Below are 26,700 nucleotides of genomic sequence, written 5' to 3' on the forward strand. Positions count from 1 at the left end.
TGTGCTTCTGCCGTTATGTTCCAAGTCCGATGGCTTATTTATGTAACTGAGGAGGGGGCCTTTGAGGATTAGGGGGACAGGTCCCAATCTTCGCCATCGTCTTTCTGGAGGTTAGCCCTGGCACAGCTGGAATGAATTGACACAGTGTCCCAGCCCTCCTTGTCGGGGAAGGAGTCCCAAGACACAGACACTGTTGACCTACTGTGGGTATAAAAGGGTGACTGAGAAATCCCAAGTCAGTGGAGATATTTTATTGTGAATTAAGGTCATTGGATGAAAGGCGAAGTATTTTAAGTTATGCTTGTTCTATTTCTGTCCTCCGCCATCCCCACATCCTTTATCACCAGCTCACGTGGGAATGGGCACCCTTTCTGTTGAAGGCTCGAGAAATCTAGTTCAGCCTCAGTGCTTATTATGGTCTACACAATAATTGGCCTTTATGTCGACTAGGATGGTGGAACATCCAAGAAACCCGAATTTTTAAAGCAACCTGATTCTTTCTTACTTGTCAGTAAGGGTGGGAGGTTAGAGAAGAGGTAACTGTTGCTCTCCCAGCCCTCTCCCCCTCGTCCCGCTGAGATCTGCTTAAGGGGTTACAGCTGCTCCCGGTACCAGACTCCCTCCAAGCCACACATCTGCTAGGAGTTTTCTCTTCTCCTTTCTTTGGAATAAGCGGACACTGGCAGAACAGTGGGGGTCTCCGTGTCTAGTGTCAACGATGCTGTGGGGTCTCATGGTACCTGAGCTGGACCTGGTGAACTTGTGCTCGGTTGGCCTGGAGTCCCAGGAAATATCCAAGAGCATAACAAAGAAATTAACAGCGAGTGATGGGAGCTGAGACTTAGACAGAAGGTGTTATCGAGTCTCTCTAAGCACTCGAGAAGCTTTTGTTTATGCACTCACAGTAATGTGCTATTTATAAGGCATTTCAGTCTGTTTAAAACTGGTGCCCTTGTGACCTCAGACAAACAGCGTTTCATTAGCCTAGTTGCTGTGTGTGTTTAAACGTAGCAAGACCATGTATTTTAAAATAGTCTGTAATTCAATATTTCCACTAACCTAGGCACTCACCTCCCCCCACCTCTAAATATGAATTGATGACACTTCACATGTCCAGTTGGCCTTTTACATCATGGGCTGCTTGGATATAAGTCACTTCCTGCAAGTGTAGATATAATGACTTCTGGACCCTGGTGTGTCCAGAAACCTCTTGAGGGCCTGCAGGAGCAGTGTGTGTGGGAGCCTATGCGGACGCCGGATGGTGTCGCTGGCAGTCACTGCACCCTGAAAGGAAAACTCTTACAGTGAAAAAAGAATTTATATTTGCACAAAAAGACTCCAAAAACCAGCTTTGTTAGCTGTTTTGTTTGAAGTAATTTTATAGGCTGATCTTTCAGTCGAAAATATTTAATTACTGTTTTTTTTTTCTTTTTTGTCTTCTCACCATGGTTCGTGAATTTTGCAGCCACGTCCTTTTCTTGACTAATTAAACTGAGCAGTTGTCTGTTGCTACAACTTCTGCCAAACAGCGGTTACTGTTGGGTAGTAAAATAAAGAAAAACAACACTAGTCACAAAAACGTGTTCTAGCCTGAAATACAAAATAATAAATAATACGGGGCCCAGTTGGCCTGTTACTGTCATTCCTGGGTGGGGAGGTACGTGTTCAAGCCTGCAGAGTCACGTGCTTTGATCTTGAATAACCGTGAACGCGTATGCTGACAAAGGGAAGTGATGTGTTTTCTTCTCTCCTTTGGGGGTGCCAGTCCTGTCACGCCCTCCGCCCTGGCTGAGCTGCTGGATCTGCTGGACAGGAAGGCCATCTCTGCGCCCGCAGCCAAGCAGGTAAGTGCACACCTCTTGAGTCCAGCCACCCTGCCGGCCCAGTACCGGTGTTACGGGAGCTCCGCACTGAGTGAATTTCATCGTGGGAAGTCTTGTAATAAACGCCTCCAAGTGCTGGGGGAGGGGTGGCTTTTGTTTCTTCGTTTGTTGCTGTTTTTAGAGGTAATGTCCTCAGCACTCTTTCTGTTGATTTTTGTGTATTATTTTGGCTGTGCTGGGTCTCCAGCTGCAGCGAGCAGGGCGCCTCTTCGTGGCAGAGCCCCGGCTCTGGGCAGTTTCAGTAGTTGGGGCCCGCAGGCTTAGGTGCCCACGGCATGTGGGATCTTTCCACACCAGGGAATGGGCCTGTGTCCCCTGCGTTAGCAGGCGGGCTCTCTCTCGTTCAGTCTCTTTCTTTTGAATTGAGGGATAATTGTTTTACAGTACCGTGTTGGTTTCTGCCATACATCAGCATAGATCAGCCATAGGTATACATATGTCCCCTCCCTCTTGAACCACCCCCCCATCCCACCTCTAGGTTGTCTAGAGCACCTCTAGAGCACCGGTTTGGTTTCCTTGCATCGTAGAGCACATTCCCACTGGCTGTTTGTTCTCCACATGGTGACGTATGTCTTCCAGTGCTCTTCCGTCGGATTACCGCCCCCCCTGCTGCCCTCACTGTGTCCACAAGCCTGTTCTGTACTTCTGTGTCTCCTCTGCTGCCTCCAGATAGGCTCATCAGCACCATCTTTCTAGATTTCATACGTATGCCTTAGTATACAGTATTTGTTTTTCTCTTTCTGACTTACTTCACTGTACGTAATGGGCTCTACAGTTATCTACCTTATTAGAACTAACTCACATTCGTTCCTTTTTATAGCTGAGTAACATTCCGTTGTGTATATGTACACACCTTCTTTAATCGATTCATCTGTCAATGCGCATCTAGCATCTGCGATGTTTCCATGTCCTGTCTGTTGTAAACTGTGCTGCAGTGAACATTGGGGTACCTGCGTTTTTTAGAATTGTGGTTTTCTCAGAGTATATACTAGTAGTACAGTACAAAAAGGCAAAAAGATAGGACACTGAAAGATGAACTCCCCAGGTCAGTAGGTGCCCAATATGCTACTGGAGATCAGCAGAGAAATAACTCCAGAAAGAATGAAGGGATGGAGCCAAAGCAAAAATAATACCCCGTTGTGGATGTGACTGGTGATAGAAGCAAGGTCCGATGCTGTAAAGAGCAATATTGCATAGGAACCTGGAATGTTAGGTTCATGAATCAAGGCAAATTGGAAGCGGTGAAACAAGAGATGGGAAGGGTGAATGTCAACATTCTAGGTATCAGCAAACTAAAATGGACTGAAATGGCTGAATTTAACTCAGATGACCACTATATCTACTACTGTAGGCAGGAATTCCTTAGAAGAAATGGAGTAGCCATCACAGTCAACAAAGTCCGAAATGCAGTACTTGGATGTAATCTCAAAAACTACGGAATGATCTCTGTTCGTTTCCAAGACAAACCATTCAATATTACAGTAATCCAAGTCTATGCCCTGACCAGTAACGCTGAAGAAGCTGAAGTTGAATGCTTCTACGAAGACCTACAAGACCTTTTAGAACGAACACCCCCAAAAATTGTCCTTTTCATGATAGGGGACTGGAATGCAAAAGTAGGAAGTCAAGATACACCTGGAATAACAGGCAAATTTGGCTTTGGAGTACAGAATGAAGCAGGGCAAAGGCTAATAATAGAGTTTTGCCAGGTCATAGCAAACACCCTCTTCCAACAACACAAGAGAAGATTCTACACATGGACATCACCAGATGGTCAACACCGAAATCAGATTGATTATGTTCTTTGCAGCCAAAGATGGAGAAGCTCTATACAGTCAGCAAAAACAAGACCAGGAGCTGACTGTGGCTCAGACCATGAAATCCTTACTGCCAAATTTAGACTTAAATTGAAGAAAGTAGGGAAAACCACTAGACCATTCAGGTATGACCTAAATCAAATCCCTTATGATTATACAGTGGAAGTGAGAACTAGATTTAAGGGACTAGATCTGATAGATAGAGTGCCTGATGAACTATGGATGGAGGTTCGTGACATTGTACAGGAGACAGGGATCAAGACCATCCCCAAGAAAAATAAATGCAAAAAAGCAAAATGGCTGTCTGAGGAGCCCTTACAAATTGCTGAGAAAAGAAGAGAAGCCAAAAGCAAAGGAGAAAAGGAAAGATATAAGCATCTGAATGCAGAGTTCCAAAGAATAGCAAGGAGAGATAAGAAAGCCTTCCTCAGCGATCAATACAACAAAATAGAGGAAAACAATAGAATGGAAAAGACTAGAAATCTTTTCAAGAAAATTAGAGGTACCAAGGGGACATTTCATGCATAGATGGGCTCCATAAAGGACAGAAATGGTATGGACCTAACAGAAGCAGAAGATATTAAGAAGAGGTGACAAGAATACACAGAACTGTACAGAAAAGATCTTCATGACCCAGATAATCATGATGGTGTGATCACTCACCTAGACCCAGACGTCCTGGAATGTAAAGTCAAGTGGGCCTTAGGAAGCATCACTATGAACAAAGCTTAGTAGAGGTGATGGAAGTCCAGTTGAGCTATTTCAAACCCTAAAAGATGATGCTGTGAAAGTGCTGCACTCAATATGCCAGCAAATTTGGAAAGCTCAGCAGTGGCCACAGGACTGGAAAAAGTCAGTTTTCATGCCAATCCTAAAGAAAGTGAAAGTGAAGTCACTTAATCGTGTCCGGCTCTGTGGACAGAGTCCACAGAGCCTACCATGCTCCTCCATCCATGGGATTTTCCAGGCAAGAGTACTGGAGTGGGTTGCCATTTCCTTCTCCAGAGAATCTTCCCAACCCAGGGATCGAACCTGAGTCTCTTGCATTGTAGGCAGACGCTTTACTGTCTGAGCCACCAGGGAAATCCCAAAGAAAGGCAATGCCAAAGAATGTTCAAACTACCATACAATTGCACTCATCTTACAGGCCAGTAAAGTAATGCTCAAAATTCTCCGAGCTAGGCTTCAACAATACATGAACTGTGAACTTCCAGATGTTCAAGCTAGATTTAGAAAAGGCAGAGGAACCAGAGGTCAAATTGCCAACATCTGCTGGATCATGGAAAAAGCAAGAGAGTTCCAGAAAAACATCTATTTCTGCTTTATTGACTATGCCAAAGCCTTTGACTGTGTGGATCACAACAAAGTGTGGAAAATTCTTAGAGAGATGGGAATACCAGACCACCTGACCTGCCTCTTGAGAAATCTGTATGCAGGTCAGGAAGCAACAGTTAGAACTGGACGTGGAACAACAGATTGATTCCAAATAGGAAAAGGAGTACGTCAAGGCTATATATTGTCACCCTGCTTATTTAACTTATATGCAGAGGACATCATGAGAAACGCTGGACATCACGAGAAACGCTGGGAAGAAGCACAAACTGGAATCAAGATTGCTGGGAGAAATATCAGTAACCTCAGATACGCAGATGACACCACCTTTATGGCAGGAAGTGAAGAAGGACTAAAGAGCCTCTTGTGAAGGTGAAAGAGGAGAGTGAAAAAGTTGGCTTAAAGCTCAACATTCAGAAAACAAAGATCCTGGCATCTGGTCCCATCACTTCATGGGAAATAGATGGGGAAACAGTGGAAACAGTGTCAGACTTTATTTTTGGGGGGCTCCAAAATCACTGCAGATGGTGACAGCAACCATGAAATTAAAAGACGCTTACACCTTGGAAGGAAAGTTATGACCAACCTAGACAGCATATTCAAAAGCAGAGACATTACTTTGCCATCAAAGGTCCATTAGTCAAGGCGATGGTTTTTCTGGTTTCCATGTATGGATGTGAGAGTTGGACTATAAAGAAAGCTGAGCGCTGAAGAATTGATGCTTTTGAACTACAGTGTTGGAGAAGACTCTTGAGAGTCCCTTCTGCAAGGAGATCCAACCAGTCCATCCTAGAGGAGATCAGTCCTGGGTGTTCATTGGAAGGACTGATGCTAAAGCTGAAACTCCAATACTTTGGCCACCTGATGCGAAGAACTGACTCATTAGAAAAGACCCTGATGCTGGGAAAGATTAAGGGCAGGAGGAGAAGGGGACCACAGAGGATGAGATGGTTGGATTGCTCACCAACTCAATGGACATGAGTTTGGGTAAATTCCGAGAGTTGGTGTTGGACAGGGAGGCCTGGTGTGGTGCAGTTCATGGGGTTACAAAGAGTCGGACACGACTGAGCAACTGAACTGAACTGATAATAGTAGTAGGATTGCTGGGTCGTATGGTAGTTTTTTTTCTAATTTTTAGAGCAATCTCCATACTGTTCTCCATAGTGACTATATCAGTTCGCATTCCTACCAACAGTTGGCAAGAGGGTTCCCTTTTCTCCACACCCTCTCCAGCATTTATTGTCTGTAGATTTTTCGATGGTGGCCATTCTCACTGTTGTGAGGTGATGGCTTGTTTTAGTTTTGATTTACAGTCTCTAGTAATAAACGATGTTGAGCGTTTTTTCATGTGTTGATTAGCCATCTGTATGTCTTCTTTGGAGAAATGTCTGTTCCGGTCTTCTGCCCATTGTTTGATCGGGTTGTTTGTTTTCTGATATTGAGCTACGTGAGCTGCTCTGTATTTTGGAGGTTAATCCTTTGTCCATTGCTTCATTTGCAGTTATTTTCTCCCATTCTGAAGGTTGTCTTTTCATGTTGTTTATGGATTCCTTTGGGCAGGAGGACTTTTAACCGCTGGACCACCAGGGAAGTCTCTGAGTGCTATTTTTAGAGAAGTTGCTAAGTGCCGTTTTTATCCTGAGAGGCAGAAACACTTTATGTAGCAAATGAAATAAAGCCTATCCCATGTACGACACAGGTAACTTGCGTCTCATCTTCGTTAACCAGAGAGAGTAGTTGTCTGGCTTTGCCTGGACTATTTCCCAAACGTGTTCATATGAGCGGTGGGGCCCTGCAGCTCCTGGGGCTTGGACCGTGCGCGTCCCCTGTTCCCCGGCCCTAGTCCCCCCTCTCCCGTCCTCCCACCCGGGACCAGGGCTCACATGGTTAGCCCTGAAAGTCAGTCTTCCTGCGAGAAGGGCGAGGTCAGACACACCACTTCCCACTACATAGATCAAAGTTTACACACATGCCTAATCGACCCATAAAAAAACAGCCTCACTGTCAGAGGGGCCTTCCGCCTCATCTCCACCCCCGCCGGACAGTCTCAGGTAGGCCCAACGTTCTGGAACTCAGAAACGCTTACAAATAAGCCCCCAGAAGGATAAAGAGCACCAAGGCGGCTGCCTGGTCTCAACTCCAGATCTCACAGCTGTCAAGTGCTTCAGCCAGAAACCTAATGTTACTGTAATGGTGCCTTTTGCATCTAATATTTATACGCGTCCTCAGTAGTGGCAGGGTACAAAGTGAGGCTTTGGAAAAGCTGCTGCTTTGGGCTAATTACAAGGCACCATGGAGCATACACCCCTCTCTGTACTGTGAAACCAGCGACAGGAGCTAATAAAGACTGTCTCCCCACCACCAAGTGAGGCTGTCAAGTACAGGAACCGCGACACGTTTAGGGCAGGCTTTTGGTTGCCTGGATGTGGGAGGAATACACATGTTTATGACAGTGCTCGGCAGGAGCAGAAAGAGTAAATGGCCTGAGGGCAGAAAGAAACTGTATATACATTTAAGAGCAGATGAATTTGTAGCATTTGAAAGCGAAGAGGAAAAGACCTTCCCCTTCCCACTCCGCCTGTGCCAGTGAGGAAAGCCGGGTGCAGTGACTGTGAGTTTCAGAGGACAGAGCTGGGGACTGCAGGGGCTGCTGACAGCTGGGGTCAGATACAGATAGAGGCAGTTTTGGATTCTCTTGGCTTCCGGTGTGTTTAAAGGAGGTAGGGATGGATCCTGGCTTCTGTGAGGCAACCACAGAATCAAAATAAAAGTCTGATCGGCGAGGCAGTCAGTGTCGCACGAGGGGCTCTCCCTTACACACTTGCCTTGGGGGGGTTGCCTTTACATTGCTCTACTTTACGATTTTTAAAAAATAACCAATTTTTCTGGTGGGAAAAATGGTATTCTTTTTCATTATAAAGAACTTAGGTAATGCAGAAAAATAGAAAGATTTTCCAGTTCTACCACCTTGAATTAACTACCGTTAGTATTGGGCAGAAGGAAATGGCATCCCACTCCAGTGTGCTTGCCTGGAGAATCCCAGGGATGGGGAGGCCTGGTGGGCTGCCGTCTATGGGGTCGCACAGAGTCGGACACGACTGAAGCGACTTGGCAGCAGCAGCAACAGCAGTATTGGGTGAACGTCGTCCCAGGCAGATTTCCATGCAGAGAGACCACTGGAAGGATGGGTTATGGGATGTGCAGATAGTGGGTCAAAAAATTCAGACTTTTGACAATGAGAGGCTTCGTGTGCTGTTCCTCAGTCCTGTTTGTTTATTCTTGGTTGTGTTGGGTCTTCCTCGCTGCGTGTGGCTCTCATTGCGGAGCACAGGGTCAGCTGCCCCACGGCGTGTGGGATTTTCCCTTCCCAGGGATGGAACCCACGGCCCCTGCACCGGCAAGCAGATTCCCAACACTGGACCGCTAGGGAAGTCGAGCTTTATTTTTGAAGAGGTGTGCAGTTGATTGGTTTTAGTCTAGTCACCAGGATGGATAGCCATCACCACTGTCTAATTTCAGGTTTTCATCACCCCCACACCAACCCTGTGCTCAGTCTGCAGTCTCTGCATTAACCCCTCACTCTAGGCAACTGCAGATCTGCTCTCTGTCTGTCTGGATTTTCCTGTTCTGGACATGTACGGTGAATGGACTCTGACAGTCTATGTATGACCTCTGGTGTCTGGCTTTCACCTAGTATGATGTTTTCCAAACCATCTACGTCGTGTCTGTACTTCATGCCTTTCTTAGGTTTCTGACAAATGTTTATTTTTATTTATTTATCTGGCTGGGCCAAGTCCTAGTTGTGGCAGGGGGGACTGAATTCCCTGGCCAGGGACTGAACCCAGGCCTCCTCCCTTGGGCGCACAGAGTCTTGGCCACTGGGCCACCGGGAGGGTCCCTCCGTGCCTTTTCATGACTGAAGAGTATTCCATTGTGTGGACAGACCTCGGTGGACGCTTGTTTCCCACCGGGGCTCTTTTGAATAATGCTGCTGTGAACACGCATGTTCAGGATTTGATTGGTACACATCTTCAAATTTCTTGGGGCTATACCTACAGGAATGGAATCTCTGGGTCACGTGGTAATTGTATGTTTAACACCTTGAGGACCCGGCAGACCGTTTTCCGATGGGCCGCCCCGTCGGTCACGGTCCGGTCAGCAGCCCACAGTCCGGTCAGCAGCGTGGGATGATTCCAGTCCTTCTGTGTCCCCACCAGCAGTTGTAACTGACCTTCTCTGACTAGTTATCCTTCCTAGTAGGTGTAAAGCAGTAGCTCAGGGTGGGTTTGATTTGCATTTCCTTTTTGACTAATTACATCAAGTGTCTTTTTGTGTCTTATTTTTATGGTGTACTATAAAATGTGTTATATTTTACAGTGGAAAAATGTGTTACAATTAATTTTTACTGAATTTAACAGAGGAATCCAAGGAGGCCTTAGGTTTTAGAAAGCCTGTGAGGTAGAAAGACTCTGGTTCCACGGGTTATTGGATAACAGAGTTGGATTGGATAACTAGGAGATGGGGAAAAAAAATTGACTCAGGATGACCCCTCAGAATGACAGATAAGCAGAAGGAATCATCCTGCCTTGAGAATATTCTGAACTCCAAAGACTCCCACTTTATGTCGAATTTATTATGAATCCATCTTTTGCTTCCTGGCTCTCCCTTCCATCATCACCCCTTATTTTCATCCCTGACACATTCTACTGCCCCTTCCCCCCAGGTGCCCCAACAGTGCTTCTGAGACTTAACAGACCTCATCTGCTTAGCTCCCTGGGCACAGAAGAGTTAGGAGGGCAACAGAAACTCAAAGGTTATTTATCACCCTGAGCAACTTCTGGTAGCTGCAGACAAAAACGCCTAGGCTCTCCTCTCACAGGATCCATTTCTGACAGAACCCCTGTCTCCTCTCCCTGCCAAGGACAGGGCCCACCAAACCCCTACCTGCAGAGCCACAAGCCCGCTGTGGCTGGCAGACCAAGGTCCCGAGCCTCCGGGACTCAGCGGCCCTCAGTGTCGTATAGGCTGCTGGCCAGCCAGGCCCTGAGAGCGAGCACCCCGGATGCCTGCGTGTCTCCGCCGTGCGAGCCTGAAGGAGGTGCACATGGCCCGCTGTCCCCCAGGGGTTGTCTCCTTAGCACGCCGTGTAAGCAGTTTCCACTTGTCTTCTCAGAGGTCTGCTTTTAAACAAATCACCAGAAACCTTTTAATGCAGAAAATATGTCGTGCAGTAAAACTTTCAAATGATTTGATGTCTCTTTTCTCCCTTTTTGGTGGGTCAGTTCTTTGGGTGTTTTCGTGGGCCTGCTTCTCTTGGAGGCCTGGATTGATGTCTGGAAGAAAGACCTTTGATGACGCTTACCTCTGCCCAGAGGGGCACCCTCTCTGTCTTGTCTGTCTCCGCCCCCCCAGAACAGGTCTCCCCCCTGCCCGCACTCTGACCCTGGAAGCCCCAAACAGGCGGGGCAGGCCAGGGGGCTGTGTGCTCTCCTGTCCTTCCCCTGCAGATCCTTTAAAACTAAAGACACAGTCGGGTGGTAGTTAAAAGGATGTGTGCTTGACCTGCAGGAACTGAAGGCTGAGTTTCTGCCCCATGTGTCAGAGCCAGCTCTGGTGGGCAGGGTGTGCTCAGGGTCCCCAGCTTGCATTCCCCACTCTGCTGGTAGGAACCCCTTGTGACATGGGTTTGTCTTGCAGCAGCAGGCCTAGGAGCTGCACACCCGGCCAGAAACAATTGCGCTTCCATAGTGCTTCCCAGGGAGAAGGCAATGGCACCCCACTCCAGTACTCTTGCCTGGAAAATTCCATGGACAGAGGAGCCTGCTTGGCTGCAAGTCCATGGGGTCGTGAAGAGTCGGACACAACTGAGCGACTTCACTTTCACTTTTCACTTTCCTGCATTGGAGAAAGAAATGGCAACCCACTCCAGTGTTCTTGCCTGGAGAATCCCAGGGACAGGGGAGCCTGGTGGGCTGCCATCTATGGGGTCGCACAGAATCGGACACGACTGAAGTGACTTAGCAGCAGTAGCAGTGCTTCCAGGGTGGAGATCAGACACGGGCAAAAGCTGAGGATTTATGCCACAGCACGAGGCTGGCAACCCCAGAGCCAGGATGACTGCAGCAAGGGGGCCAGGGAGCCCGCAGAGTCCAGCCTGGGCCGCCTTCAGAGACTCCCACCCTGCTGACTGAAGCCAGGAGGGCAGTCTGTGTCTTAAACAGGAAGGAGCAGAGGACTGGATTCTGGAACCCACTGTGTCAGCCCGGGGGGCTGGGGCTGGGCTGCGCTTGACTGATTTGTAAAGTTAATAAACTGATGCATTCTTAACTCTGGAGTGGAGAACACTGCGGCCCCCCAGCATTGTGCCTGGAGGCCCGCGAAGGGTGCGCTTCCCTGGGTCACTTGGTCCTCACCCCACATCCAGCCCAACACACATGCTCAGGGAGCAGCCAGCCCCTCTGCATTTAAAAGCATCGTCCCAGCCTTGTCCTGCGTTTCCTTCTGAATGCTGTATTTTGGCCGTGATCCCTGAACTGCCTCTATCCTGGTTATTTTGGCCCAGGCAGATCCAGCCAATGTTGGGGCCTGTTGGGTCCCTGCTGTATTGAGTGCCAGGCAAAGGCTGAGTCTGGGCAGTCAACTCAGGCCGGCTCTGCACTTTGAGCCACAGTGGCTGCAGCGGCCCGTGACTGCCAGGCATTCAGCTTCCAGGCCCCAGCTGCAGGCAGTATCCATGCCTGCTTCCCGGGAAAGGGTTGCTGCAGAGACGCTTAAAAGAAGGCCTTGCAGGTGATATCTGTTGTGAGCCAACACGTCAGCTAATTCATCCAGTGGCACTCGCGTCAGCAGGGACCTGTGAGGAATCACCTCACACTCCCCGCCCTCCCCGTTGTGCCCTTGGAGTCCACCAGCGCAGATAAGCCATCCCCATCTCCACCAGCATGGTCTTGGGCTCAGTGTGGAGAGGCCCCAGTGTGTCTGCACGTGGCTGGATCTCACTGACCCCTCCTCTCTCCACCCTCCTTCCCCCAACAGGTGTTTGAGGAACTGTGGAGGAATGAAGGCAAGACCCCAGCACAGATCGTTGCAGAAAAGAAGCTTGAACTGCTGCAGGACCCAGAGGCCCTGGAGCAGCTCTGCCGCTCCACGCTGGAGGCACACCCCGACGTGGTAGGCATCCCCGCGGGGAGGGGTCGTCACGCAGGCGCAGTGGCTTCGGGCAGAGGGCCGCCTCTGCGGCTGTCCCCCCGCAGTCCAGCGGAGCTTCCTGACAATGGTTGGCCCGGGTTCATCCGTGATCCCCCAATTAATTTTGTCAGTTTTCAGCTGAAGTCAAGAGATGCAATTAGGTGAACACTGGAAAATTACAGCTTTTCCTAGGAGGAAGATCCACCCCTGCAGTTGAGTCTCATGGCATCCCGGTGGAAGGGGGACTCAGCCACTGTTGACCTCCCGAGACAGGGGCGCTCTCACAGGGTCCCCGAGCTCTGCTCTGTAAGGAGACCTCTGTATCAGAAAGCAGCAGGTGGGACTGCGTGCACAGGGGCAGACACCTCAGTTCTCTGTCTTGGAGCGGTGGGAGGAAAGACAGAAGGTTTGAAAATCATTTGTAAATTATGGAGAAAGTCCTTCACGGGAACAGAGCTGGAAATCAAGTCATTTTGTGTTGTGAGCAGAGAACAAAATAGAAGAAAACTAAAATGAGACCCATCCCCCCCCACAATCTAATCATTGTGCAGAGATTCTTTTCAGTGGGGGAAAAACTGCTACCATCCCTTTTAGAACGATGCCACCCACTCATCAGCTTGCAGGGACACTAACAGCTCTGTGAAGAGCTCTCGATAAGGAAAATGAGCTTGCACGGGGTTTCGGCAGTCTCCATCTCCCAGCCTCATCTGGAGTGGCTGATAAAGACACTTCTCGTTTCAGACTCAGTCTGCGGCACTGCGTGCAGCTTGCGCAGGCGCCGGTGCTGATCGGGGCAGGAGGTCGGGCGGGCGACCCTGACGCATTGGCTGTTTGACAGGCGCTCAGCGCCCCTGCCTGCCCGCCCAGCACCCCCCACTCGGATGCTTGGGGAGCGTTGCCATCTCCTGGATTTGCCTTCTAGCAAACAAGCTTCTTGGCAGGAAGCTGGGGGAGGAGGGCCCACTGAGCCTGAAGGGTTTGGGGAGAGGGGCGCTCACGATCCGGCACTGGGTGCGCAGCCCTTGGAGCCTTTTAATCAGGAGGCCAGGGAGCAGGTACCTCCTCTGCCAGGAGCCCAGAAGCCGCCTCCAAAGGTCACCCTCTCCCCTTTGTGCTCTTCTCATTTTATATCTAATACAGAAAAAAGAAACTAAATTTGTTTCAGTAAGCCCAAACTTGATTAAGGATTTTTTTTAGGCAAGAGTCTCTATTTTCCCCTCTAAAACAATTTCTGTTTTTAAAGGTAATGGATCTAAAGAGGGGAAACCCCAGAGCTATAAACAAACTGATTGGGTTGGTCCGAAAAGCGACTCTGGGCCGAGCAGATCCAACAGCGATCAAGGAGGTGCTGGAGAGGCAGCTGTCATCCTGATGGGTTCGGGTCCCCCTGCCAAGGCCCGGCCAGAGCCTGTGCAAGCTGATGTCCGGGTCCCTGCCCACCTGCGCCTGGAGATGCCGCCTCCACAGAAGGCTTCATGGACATCACAGGGTTCCAGGAGAGGTGTGGCGACGGTGAGAAACGCAGTGACGCTGAGCGCGCACACTCTCAGATGCTGTACCTCCTAGGACGACATCTCACTCTGCAGGGCCCTCATCCATTTGTAAGCACGTCCTCTGGGCCCAGCATCATTCTAGGCGCTGGGGATGGGCAGTGGTGGAGAGAGACGGTGGTCTGGACGCAGTATTTTGTTTGGGGAGCTCTCATGGTTGGGGAGGAGGGTATGAGCCTTAGTTAATACCATGAAGTAGTGGTATTCTCCCATCCACTGAGTAAAACTGTTGTTGCTCACTCAGTGCTCTGGGATCCCAGAAAGCAGAGATCTGAGCATAAGGGATTTTTTTCCTCCATAAAAAAGACAACATCAGTTTTCAAATAGATTTAATGAATAAAATATACTGAAATATCACATAAAAAATTAACTTATATGTCAAAGATTGTGCAGTTGATTGATAACTCCCCCTCCCCACCCTCAGGCCAAAAAGTTTGATAAGGAGATAAAAAAGCTGTAACATTAAACTGATTTGTTTTGCCTGGGAAGAGTAAGAGGACAAACCAGTAAATGGAAATTGTGACCTTTAGCGGTCTCTGTGGTCCAGTTAAGAGCACCTCCCAGGGTTGCCCTCCACCCCCACTCCCCCCTGCCCCACCGCAATTCCCGGGACAGTATTAGTGTTTCTCTGCTTCTCCGGGGGGCCCCCTGTGTTCCCCTCGTGCCTCTGTTACCTCTGACTCAGTGCGAAAGACCACATTTGCAAGTTCTGATTTTTAAAAGCACATGTCAAGTAAGCTGACATAAGAGGACGAAATCTTTGGCAGCCCTGACTTTACACTGAGTTCTGTCTGTGCTGAGAAGAGGACAAGTGTCTTCATCATGAGCGGTGCTCCCGAGGCAGCGGGGACCCGGAGAAGAGCAGACTGTCCCCCGCCAGTGCCTCAGCTGTTCACACTTCTGGTTGTGGACGCTGGCTCAGGATTTCCCTAACTGGGAGTATTGGGAGGACTGTCCTTCTTCCCAGCCAGAAGAGCAGGGGCAGAAAGGAAACGAGCCATCTGGTTTATTTCAGACAGGCATGAAGAGGTAAGGTTTTACTTTGTAAAAAATGCATGTTGAGAATATGGGACATCACCTGGGAAGCCGTGTGCCCCTTGCACGTCCTGTTAACGGTTCTGAAAACCACTGGGCCTGACAGTAAACTGCTCATCAAGCTGCTTTCGAGACAGAAAGTCAGAGCCAGTCCCCAACCCCTGACCCCCAACCCCTTTGCTCCTGAGACTGGAATCTGGCAGCAGCATGATTTTGTAAGAAACAGTAAGAGTTCAGTTTTGTTTTCCAAACTCCATTTTCACCAAAGATCTGGCTTCTTGGTCATCAGACTTTACAGAAAGCACTAGCCAACCTTTGCAGACCATTTTAAATCAAGGGCTGACTTGAATGGGACTGGAGAGGGGTGGGGACAGTTGAATGAAGACCATTTACCAATAATATCGTGTCATATATAAACTGTATTATGGACTGATCATTTTGGAGAAAAATGCCATTGCTGGGGTGAGGGTGGGGGGCAGAGAGAAGGAAATGGGTAAAAGGGGGTCAGCTGTCTGGCAGCAGCAGAAACAGCCCTTGGTGGTGAACACACTGTAACGTTTAGTGAAGCAGAAACGTGTCATCCACATGAAACATACAGGGTTATAAACCGGTTGCCTCAGTTTAACACTGCTGATCTCTGCTGATTATCGTCTGGCTCTGACAACTGCCCGTTATCTTGAATGCGCACTTCCAAAATCCAAAAAATCAGATTATGTTGTTACAACTGCTAATAGGAAAAAAAAAAACACAGCTGATATCTTACTTGGAGCCTGACTAGAGATTTGAAATATGTCTTTATGTAACGCCCTAAGAAATTCACATGTGGCTCTACTTGTAAAAAGGGCTTCAACGAAATACAGTGTTAAATGCGTTTTTGCATGAGTGTGAATTTAGTCTGGTGGTCTGCTTTTCTGGGGGAAATCTCATTAAAATGGATGAGCTGGCGCCACAGGTGAAGCGATCGTGTCTGTCGCTGGAATGCACACACCTGTAGGCTGGGAGACTGGCTTCCCGGCGGGCCTGCTCCAGGTGTGTGCTCTGGCTGGTTCAGGCAGGAGGGGAGGGCTTAGCATGCTACCAGGCACAGAGTCCGTTTTTAGTAAAAGTTCACTAGATTTATAAAACTAAATTAATGGACAGGGACTTCCCTGGCAGTCCAGGGGTTAAGACTCCGTGCTTCCACTGCAGGGGGTGTGGGTTTGACCCCTGGTCAGGGAACTAAGATCCCCCACGTCTCCCAGCCAGAAGAAAGAAAAAAGATTGCCTTTTGTGGGGGCCCTTTCGGATGAGAGGTGGGTGCCTCCAACCTCTGGGCTTTTAAATTCTCGGACAAGGAAGGAGCTTCTTAACTCTGTCGAGGGTACTGCATCCAGGTAAACTTCTGTTCCTATCTTTTAAGATGTAGGCAACCCTGGGGGGAAAAAAGTTGCAACCCACTCCAGTATTCTTGCCTGGAGAATCCCAGGGACAGAGGAGCCTAGTGGGCTGCCGTCTATGGGGTCGCAGACTCGGACACGACTGAAGCGACTTAGCAGTAGCAGCAGCAAGGATGTTTTAGCTGAGCTCCCCCCTCCTTTTTTATAATTAGTGAGAACCTGGAAGAAGACTATGAATTTTTTTTCAGGTAAACCACCCTCCTAAAGCTTTGAGTTGGCTCGTTTAGTACATAGCATATGACCAGGACCCACAACCTAAATTGTATTTTTCATGTCTGTTGAGTTCAGCAGCATCATTTCAAGGATCCTACGTAGTGGCTATTTGGGGGAAAAAAGAACACTAAATCTAACGGAAAGACCATCGTTTTCCACCCCCAAAAGAAGCACGTAGATCGCTGCCATGTCTCTCCAGCAGGTTTTAGACAAATGCATTCACAGAGTATTTGTGAGCAGAGCTGATGATCCCTGGTGGTCAGATGGAAAGCATCTGATTGAAATCTTCTCTCTGCCTCCCTTAGTCAAGCATCTTAGCCACGATCATTTAAATAGCATCATCAACCCCAAATTCCCTCTTTTAAAATCTCTCTGCAGGGCAGAATGGGGCCTTGTTACAGGTGGGCCTTTTCTAGACGTGTCCCAGTAAAAGTCAGCTGCCACCCCAAGCAGCACAGACTTCTGCAGCCTCAGCCCCATGAAATGCGTGATCTGGCCCAAGAGCTGCCGTCTCCCTTGTCAGGTTGTGAAAGGACACAGTAAAGCCCAGGTCCCCCCAGATGCCTGAGGGCTGTGTGCACGCTGCTGGCAGCCTTGTTCCTCGTGGGGGACATGGGGGCAGGGAGGGGCAGGCTCAGCTAAAACCGGTCCCATCTCAGGACTGCAAGTGCAAAGCCAAAGAACTTTGTCCCCGCAAAGCCTCAAGGAAAATTTTTTACCAGAGCCCTGTTTATCCTGTTAATGAGCTGCCAGGATGATCTGTTCTCCAGCACAAGGAATGGCCTAATTAAAAGCCTGAATATAGAGAGGATTTACTGAGGCAAAGTTATCCTGAAACAATTCTTAGTCTTTCGAGAGCTCTTTCTAAAGCATTTAGGTTTATGATGGTCACTCAAAGTGGGGGTGGGGGGGGTGGGGAATCAGCTCCATTTTCTTAAAATGTTTCCTCCGTGATGTGATTTAAGAGTAGAGTATAAACTTGTTTGATAGTGTTCTATCTTAGGCTGTTTTAGATGGAGAATTAGCGTTGTGTGATTTACAGACTGATGGCTGAAGCAAGAAGGGGTCGAGAATATCTTCAACGACCGGAAGCTTGGGCTACAGAGGCCTGCTATTCAGGAAGAGCTAATACCACTAAGCTGGCTGGGGTGTGGGGCGAGCCAGATTACACCCAGCTGGCCAGTGACTTCAGGCAGCAAGTGCAGGAGCGCTGTTTTGTCTGGTCGCTGAGTCACATCTCACTCTTTGCGACCCCTGGACTGCAGCACACCAGGCTTCCCTGTCCATCACCATCTCCCAGAGTTTGGTGTCCACTGAACTCAAGTTCATGTCCATTGAGTCAGTGATGCTAGCTAATCGTCTCATCCTCTGCTGTCCCCTTGACCTGCCATCAGTCTTTGCAGCATCAGAGTCTTTTCCAGTGGGTGGGCTGTTTGCTTCAGGCGCAGTAATAGCTGACCTGCAATAATGTCCTTCATTTAAATGGCTGAGTGTGCCGGCCATTCAGTAAACGCGTAGCTGATGATTAGTGACCACATTGACCTGCCCGCCCCCACGTGAGGTTGGGCGTGCACTGCAGACGTTCACCCTTCTGCCTGTGGCACGTCCCACCCCTGCCCCAGCCGCACATCCTGTAGAGCAGCCGAGACACACTGACCCACGTTCGGATCAGGCAGCCCACCCGCAGTCCCAAACCTCTGGACCCAGCCGGAAGCCCAGCCACGTGGACTGCGCAACCAGGCTGAGCCAGAGACAACAAAACAACTCTCAGCCCTGAGCACCGTGTCTGTTTCTAGATTCTGTACCTAAGAGGACACGCACCCCCATTACCCTGGCCCCAGGATGTCTTAATGGCTTGAAATCAACCACTGCAGCAGGCCTAAATAAAAGCCACTTGCTGAGGAAAAGGTACCCCCGAGGACCCACGGGGGAATAAACAGCCCCTTCCTACATGTTACGGAGACACTGATTCCAATCCTAGTACCTGAAAGTATTTTACTAAGTAAAATGGGGACCATTTCCTCTAAATACCAGGAAAAGGAAGTACCTACTAAAAAACACACATCTCTGGTTACTCCAGCATTGCCATTTCATGTCTGGGACTCTGTACTTTAGTCCGTAAAATTGTATTTTAGGCTAAACTCAACTTGGAATTGCTTTAAAATTTTAAAAACATTTACTTGGCTATTTCCAAAAATCAATTTTAAAATATCCCAGTGCTCTCATATACTTTGAACCACAAAACCCAGTTCATCTAGAACTTCAGATCAGACTCTGAATTATGAATCTCAGTGAAGGATGTGCCACTGCAGGAACTTGACTCACCTCTGCTGCCCGGGACCACCAGGCCTGACACAGGGACCCCAACCTGGGCAGCACCGAAGCCCGTGCCCACTGAGCCTTCCAGCCCGCAGCACAGCGGCTGATGCGGGGGCCCACCACGTGGTAAAGCGGCCTTGCGGGAACATTTTACAGCATGCCCAGTATCATTCAAAATGCTTCCCCAATCTCATTGCAAAGGAGATTTCTAAACATCCCACCTGCTACTTTATGACTAGAATATTCTTCTTCATTGTGTGAGATGAGTCACTCAGTCATGTCTCTCTGCAACCCCATGGACTGTAGCCCACCAGGCTCCTCTGTCCATGGGATTCTCCAGGCAAGAGTACTGCAGTGGGTTGCCATGCCTTTCTCCAGGGGATCTTCCTGACCCAGGGATCAAACCCGCGTCTCTTAACGTCTCCTGCACTGACTGGCAGGCAGGTCTTTACCACTAATGCCACCCGGGAAGTCCATCTACTTCAGTACCAAGATTTTTCCCAGCAAGGGTTCCCATCGCCACCCGCTGCCATTCATCTGTGTCTGCCTGGACAGCGTCCATGTCTCCAGACTCCTCAGGGCTGCTCTTCTAATTCAGCTTCCGGCCTCTTGTGTGCCTCACGCACGGCCAACCCACCCCCCAAACATCCTTGCCCAGCCCACCTGGCTGTTCCCCCCTCGACTGCAGAAGTTCACCCGTTCCCATGAATGTATTTCCAGGTTCATTTTCTGACTTCATTTTGAGAAACCCTGGACATAACACTCGGTCGAGGGCTGCAATGGATCCAGAAACCCAAACTGGTGTCTGCCTCCAGACAGACAGGGCTGGCATGTGGGCTCGCTACCAGAACCTACCACGGGAGTTAATCCTCCTGCCTCTCACTCACACTCGGGTCACCTCCGTCCTCCTTGAAGTCTACTTCAGTACCTATTTTAAAATACATACTCTTCCCCAGGGGGCGCCTTCCACATAGAGGACTGTAGTTTTCTGTAATAAAGCAAGAAGAAGACTCCACACCATCACCAGATGACGGAGAGAAGTGTAAATCACACCAAAAAGCTAAAGGGTATGGCTTCCGGAGGCAACTTGAGCATCTTATATACCCAGTGAGTCCAAACTGGAAGGTAGATAACTTACGCAAAGCAAAGCTGGAAGGTAATAAGTTACAGCCGAAACGCCATCTTTCCGCTCCTCTCTCCCCGCCTCCGAGACACTCTTCTCCAGTGGAAACTTGTGCAAATACGAGTGGGCGCTGGGAAGCCAAAAGCAGGCCAGTGTGCCCCTCAGCCGGGTAGGCAAACCGGAAGTCAGAATGCCCAGCAAATCGGTATCACTGGTTCCTTGCCTGGACCTGGAGGACTGTGAGGCTGGCTCCGAGGAGCCACCTGGCCCCAGCCGCGGCTCTAGGGGCCTCATCCCTGGGGGACTTGCCCGCTTTGGATACAGAGCTGCTTCAAGGTCCCTGAACACAATGGCAGCCTCAGCTCTGCAGCATCTCATGCGCTTTTCTCCTTCATGCCCCTGCTCTACTAGGGCCTGATTAAAACCGCACCGGCCCTCCTGAGGCACTGCTGCCAGGGTCTCAGCAAGACACCCACAAGGAGGAGAGGCCTGGGGCTTCCAATTTCCTTCCAAACAGAGCTCATCCTAGTTCACGCTTCTCGCCTGCACACAGAACAGGGCAGTGGAACCTGATAACATCCATGAATATCGGTTGTTTATGGTCTTGTTTTTTTTAGCCCACAATTATTTTGTGTGCGTCTCCCTCTCCGTGGGAGTAGACCAAGGCTCTGAGTATAATTACGCCTGGCGGAGTGGGCTGCAGAGCAGAGATGCGCTAGTACATCATGATGGGGCCGTCTAATGAGCCCCATTACTCAGAAGGCAGCGTTTCTGTGCAGAGCGAGGCCCCAGCAGGCACTTGGCTTGGCGGGGCTCCCTATGACCTGCTGGCCCTTAAATCCCAGTTCCCAGAGGCTGTGCAGTCCCTGTTTCTCTACAAAGTGCAACACATTAGAAAAAGCAAACAGATTTTTAAATAATTACCAAGGTTTGTACAGATTGTATTTAATTTACCTTTATCCTTTCCCCCACTCCATACTCCCCAAAAATACCCACCATGAGATAGTTTCACAAATCAGTTTTTCATAAAACACTTAAAAAAATAACAATGCTTGTCTTCTTACATAAGCATCAGATACCATGCTTTGTTCATAGGGTTGATCAGAGTCCTAAAAACCAAAGTAACAGTTTGCATAGGCAGAGTTCATTGTGTGCAAATCTTACTAAAATAAGGCTATTTTCAGTGTTTAGGTGGCGATACAGTGAGTAAAGAAAGCTCTCAAGCAAGAAGACATTTCCCTGCATCCCACATTCTCTCCAGCTGTGCCTGACTTCCTGGGCAGAGAGCTGAGGCCAGTGGATCTGCCTGCACCGTAAGGCAGCGTGTTGATGGAGTACAAGTGGTGCAAGCAAAACGCAAAAGGACGGATGATCCGGGCTTGTGTTGGGGGCAAGAGGGGCTCCGTCTTTACTCCTCTCTTTGTAGGGGGGGCCATGATGCGGAAGGCAGCAGGGGCAGGCACGTGTTCACGTGCTGCTGGAGGGCCAGCCCTCTGGCATGGGCACCTCCAGAAGTCACTGACCCCTGGTGATTGCTGGGTGTGACCTATTGCTGCAAGGCAGAACCTACGCTCCTACTCAAAGGAATGGGAGGATAAGGACCAAGACCTCTTGAGGAGGAAAAAAAACGGAGCCCAGAAAGCCTGCCAAAGGAGCAACCACGTTAGTGGGAAGACAAGGTGGGGAAGCCTGGCTGGAGAGAGAGGAGGTGCAGAGAAGGCTCCCCTCCCCCAAAATCAAGTATCGTCAGGAAGTCTCCAAGTAGAGATGTCTATAAGCAGCTTTGCATTCAACATTCAGTCAAGACTAACACCGCAGAAAACCAGAACCAGACTTCCAGACTACCAGCAGGCGTCGTCCGGGTCGCCCAGGATCCTGCAGCAGAGGATGGAGTGTTCCTGGGCCAGGGCAGCCAGCTCCTTCAGGAACTCAGGGAAGAGGGCGGCTGCCAGCATGGTGTCCCGCACCGGTGGGGGCAGGCTGGGGGGCGCCCCCACCACCTTGGCTCTGTTCGTCAGGAAAGGCTGAAGCACTTTTGGGGGGCCATCCAAAAAGTTCTTGCCGCTTCCTGTCCTGGAGGTGTCCTGAACGGGATCTGAAACCAGAAGGCAGGCAGCCGTGGTGAGGAGCCTCTGGGAGCCCTTCTGTCTGCCCTTAAGTGACGTGTGCGTGCTGGAAGGGGGGGAGGGGGTGCGGATGTTCAGTTCCCACTCTGACTGCAGTCTAAAGAGCCCCCCTCTACTTCCCTCTGAGACACTCAGATCCACCCAGCAGATCAGCTCCAGCATCAGGCATGTAATGAGAGTTTTATCCCAATTCCTATATGAGGCTCTACAAGAAGAAACTGTGGCAAGAATATAGGTTCATCAGGAACCCTCTGCGCCTGGGGCGAGACGAAGGGGAAAGGGAAAAGGCGTCTCCTCCCGCCGAGTCAGCCAAGTGAAGACACAGGACAACAGGGACACCGACCCTCCATGCCTCCTGGGGTCGGGGTGACCACCCTCCCTTTGCCAGCTGAGCCCTGACCACCTCGCAGGGCTGTGCAAGGCAGCCTGAGTCACACACCACGCTGCCCACGGCCTGGGCACAGGGCTCCGGCCTCCAGGGCTTCCTGCCCCAATCCCAGCCCCTTCTGGGTGGGACCTCCAGCCTTTGGGAGGAACAGAATGGATGAAGCCTTTTCGAGGCTGGAATGATGGAGAGGAAGCTGAATGCTCCTAAGACCAGACTGGGAGCTCTCCACCACCACGGGCATCTCAGAGCAGCAGGTGGCTTGGACGTTCCATTCAAGCAAGGTTTCCAGGAGTTTCAATCTCAGTTTCAATAATGTTCGTCCAAGATGATATGAACCAAATTTTGTATATCCAAGTGATTTGCATTTTCATATCGCATCAGTTTACCAATTAAAATGGTTCAGCTTACCTATTTAATTCCTGAAGATCTCCAGCCTTCCTATCGATAGGAATTATTTATGTCTTCCTCCGCGCCCCTCTCCAACAGACTCATTACTCCTTATAAATCATTATATTCAAGCTCTTCATTATTTTGGCTGCTTTTTAGAATTCAGCCCCATTTCTCAACATTCTTCTCAGAGTGTTGCTTAACTATGGTACTAAAAATTCCTGACATTTATAGTACTTTCCACATCTCACTACTATCGTCTTTAGTGGTAAAAAAAAATCCTCCACTCTACTGCTTTAAATATCCTTTTAGATTAAAGCTTATCACAGCTCATGCCATAAAGAATGGGAGGTTGTTGAGAATCTGCTGCTGCCTTTCAGCAGAAACTCACACTGTGCCTTGACAAGAGAGTGAGGACAGAGCGCTGACGTCCCTGGGGACACAGCCAGCCCCCAGCCTGGGGGCCACGCCGGAGCGACACCCGCCCCCAGTGCCACAGCACCCAGCTCTCAGGGACGCGGCAGGGCCCAGCCAGGAGGCCGGCCGGGATTCCCAGGGAGATGGGACCCAGGCAGCAGACCGACCCACACTGCACATGCTGGGCCCCACCTGGCACTCCCTCCCGTGTCTGCACACCTAAGGCTCACCAGGTTTAAGAAGTACCAGAACCGTGGTTAAGGGCACAGACTCGGCCACGTCCTGGCTGAGGGACATCAGGCGAGGTGGTTTACCTCTCTGTACTTTACTGGCCTCATTTCTCACAGACTCACAGAAAGATGGAGTCAACAGGTATAACGCGCACAAGGACCTCTTGGTAAGTGTCAGCCATCACACTGCCATCAATTCAGTTGCCACTGACTCTATAAACCACTTGCGCTTCCTGCCCTTGGAAGTGACCCCCTGTTGGAGCCTCCCACTCATTTTATTTACCAGCTGGGGTCTGCAGGGCCCTTCAGCCTGGTGGTGCTGTTTCTGTTCTTTGTCCTCTGTTAAGACTTTGAAGTTCCTAAGAGCTGAGCCCCTAAACACTGTGTCCTTCATGCCCGCCCCCCCCCCCCCACACTCATCCACAGAACAGCTAACAGACATATGCTGAATGAATGAGGGGAGGAATCCGCCATTGTCAGCTGCTCCCTGCACCTCAGCTCCCTGGAGCTGGTTCACTCCCTCATCTCCATCTTTCTCTTTCAAATTTACTCTTTCCCCGCAAAGGGCTTTTGTGGATCATTTATCTAGCTTGATCCATGAATTTTAAAAGTGTCATCGCTAAGCCTCATTTACCCAGCTTCAACCCAAGAATTAACACTGTCTTCACTGATGAAGACGGGGGCATGCCCAGTGAGGGAGGCAGAAGCCCAGCAGAAGTCCTGGCGGTGGTTCTGTCCAGCAGCATAGAGAACTCATGGTTCTTTCCTTGAGTCAAACTCAACTCAAAAACAAGGAGACTCGAGTTATGGTCCCTACCTGGCAACCAGCTAGTCACATAATGGCTCGGTTTCCTTTTCCGTAAAATGGAAATAATACCTACCTGACCCCTCCAGAACTAGCAGTCAGTGAAAGGACTCTATACGTAAATAACAGAAAATACCACCTTTGTGGTTTGGAATTTGTATTTGAGGGAAACATGAAATGCCTGGCAAGTGGCTGGGGCTCACAGACCACGAGGCTCGAAAGTGACACTGTTTCAGCACAGAAGTCCACCCGGACTGATCGAAGCATTAGTGAGGAGGCTGGTTTCACCTGGGCCTGCGTGATGGGGCAGTTCAGGCTGCAGGTCCATGAACCAAACACACCTTGGAAAAGGGCCCAGTGTGCAGGCACAGCACCCAGAGGAGAAGTAGGAAGGAAAGGAAGTATAAATGCCAGAACCGGGAGTGGCTTCCTAAACTGTTGCCCTGGGTCTGAAAGGCCACAGCAAACGGTTGTCAGGATACTGCTGGAAGACTGGAGAAGTTAGAGAAGTGAGTTACCCTGCACCTCCGCAATGGCGTCAGACAAGGAGCACAGACACTAGACTCCCCAGTATGCGCCTCTCATGGGATTCTGATCGCTCGCTGTTCTGCGCCCCTGTGAGAACCAGGCTCCCAGGCCCATCTCATCTATAAGCAATCATATCACACACGAGTCAGTTTGTACAAGGGACAGAGACCTTGGTCATTCTGTGAGTTGAAAGGTTTTTAAAGTTGAAGGGAGCTGTCACTTTGCAAACCTGAAAGAGGTTAATTAGGAGGTTAATCTGAAAAATTCCATCAAAGGGGAGTCTTCTATCCCAAGAGACGCTTCCCACAAGTCAACGTCCCCTGAGAGTCACAGGCCTTAGAAATCATCCGCCACAGCTGCCTAACTGACCACCTTATGAGGCGGAAACAAGAGCCCCTGGGCACGTATCCAGCAGCCACCGCTGTCACACAGTCTGAAGCCAGGACGGAGCACAGGGTTTCAGGGACCCCTTCACCCCAAGCCCACCACCGTCACCAGGATTGTGTGGGTCCAGGAGGCCGGTCAGGGCATGAGCCCTCAGGCTCTCTGAACCAGGCACCTGGCCGACCTCTCTGGGCCAATACCTTCAGCCTCCTTCTATGAAAACGAGCTAACAGTACCCTGCATGTCCACTGCACACTGCTGTCTGAAAAGGAAAACTGTCTATGAAGGCACCTTGCAAACTGCAAAGTACAAATAAAGACCAAGCCCAGAGCGCAGCACAAGACTTGAGTTGCCTTCTGTCTGGAGGCTGCACATGGCCATGATCCCGCGTCCCATGATCATCCCATCCAGGGGGTCGGGGGGTCTGCTCCACTCCTGCAGCTGGGCTGACCCAGTGGCTTGGCCGACAGAATGCAGCAGAATCAACCTGTTAGTTGGGGGGGTCCCCATCTGGGGCCTCAAGAGACTGCGCCTTCTGCTCCCGCTACCCGACACCCATGAAGCTGCCAAGTCAGGGCAAACCCACTGGATGATGAGTAACACAGACCCTCATCACCCCATCACCCCAGCCAGCAGCCACCGGTGTGAGCCAGGCCATCCCAGATGCCCAGCCACGCTGAGCAAGTGCTGCCAGCATCAGCCATGCTCGCCCAGAGCAGCAGATCAACCTGGCAACCACAGACTCATGAGCGTGTGGGATCACTGTATCTGGAGTCTTTTGTGGTGGTTTATTATGCACAAAAGCTAACTGGCACACCACTCCCGCAGGGTGAGTCACGGCAGCGTGCCCCCGACCAGGAGTGACAAGCCAACAGGCTGACTAGCACGAGGCTAGCAGAGGCCGCAGGGAACCTGCAGCCCACTTTCCCACAGACGGGGGGCTCCCCTCCATCCAAGACTGGCCACCTGCTCTTCTCCACGGCCTGTGCTTGAAGCCTCCCCCTCACTTCACCAGGGGCACAGGGCTCCCTTTCTCTCAGAGTCTGTCTTGCAGTGTTCTAATCACCTTTCACACCCTGAATTCTGCAGTCAGAAAGACCTCAAGAGACAGAGAGACAAACCTTCACTTGAGAGTCGAGGCCTAAGTCCCGTGAAGACAAGTAACCAAGAACAGACAGCTACACGGTGGCCAGGGCGTGCCGTCAGAGGGCCGGGCCTTCCCAGCTTCCCTCAGTGGTGTAACACTGCTCTAAATTACATTCCTGCTTCTCACTCCACATCTTGTTTCCCATCACTTGCTTTAGCCCGGACCAACAGCCCTGCTCTCTGCTGTCCACCAGCCACAGAGAAGCCTGACTTGTCTCAAGGGAGATGAACATAAGCCAGCTCAGTAAGAGAGACAGCTGTTGTCAAATCTGTGTGACCAGAGCTTAATCAAGGCTGGGCAGCCCTTTCCCCAGGCCCCGTGGCCAGTCCTCGGGTTCCTGTGCCACCTGATCGGCCAGCCCTCCAGAGCCCATGGAAAGGCATCTTGGAAGG

General features: G+C 50.1%; 2 protein-coding genes across 9 annotated transcripts in view; one reads left to right on the plus strand and one right to left on the minus strand.

The window, feature by feature from the left end:
* GATB (glutamyl-tRNA amidotransferase subunit B) overlaps positions 1-15,694 on the plus strand; it is a 102,829-nt gene extending 87,135 nt beyond the window's left edge. For both annotated transcript variants that reach the window (XM_019977308.2, XM_070769007.1), the window contains 3 exons: positions 1,766-1,844; positions 12,068-12,202; positions 13,464-15,694. In XM_019977308.2, the coding sequence (XP_019832867.2) occupies positions 1,766-1,844; positions 12,068-12,202; positions 13,464-13,592 (343 nt within the window). In that variant the 3' untranslated portion in view covers positions 13,593-15,694. The remainder of the gene's footprint in view (positions 1-1,765; positions 1,845-12,067; positions 12,203-13,463) is intronic.
* A 5,131-nt stretch (positions 15,695-20,825) lies between these two features.
* FHIP1A (FHF complex subunit HOOK interacting protein 1A) overlaps positions 20,826-26,700 on the minus strand; it is a 308,399-nt gene continuing 302,524 nt past the window's right edge. For all 7 annotated transcript variants that reach the window (XM_070769004.1, XM_070769003.1, XM_070769002.1 and 4 more), the window contains one exon: positions 20,826-21,991. In XM_070769004.1, coding sequence (XP_070625105.1) covers positions 21,738-21,991 — 254 coding nt within the window. In that variant the 3' untranslated portion in view covers positions 20,826-21,737. The remainder of the gene's footprint in view (positions 21,992-26,700) is intronic.

The sequence above is a fragment of the Bos indicus genome, chromosome 17 (genome assembly GCF_029378745.1).
Source record: "Bos indicus isolate NIAB-ARS_2022 breed Sahiwal x Tharparkar chromosome 17, NIAB-ARS_B.indTharparkar_mat_pri_1.0, whole genome shotgun sequence".
In the NCBI taxonomy this organism is placed as follows: domain Eukaryota; kingdom Metazoa; phylum Chordata; class Mammalia; order Artiodactyla; family Bovidae; genus Bos; species Bos indicus.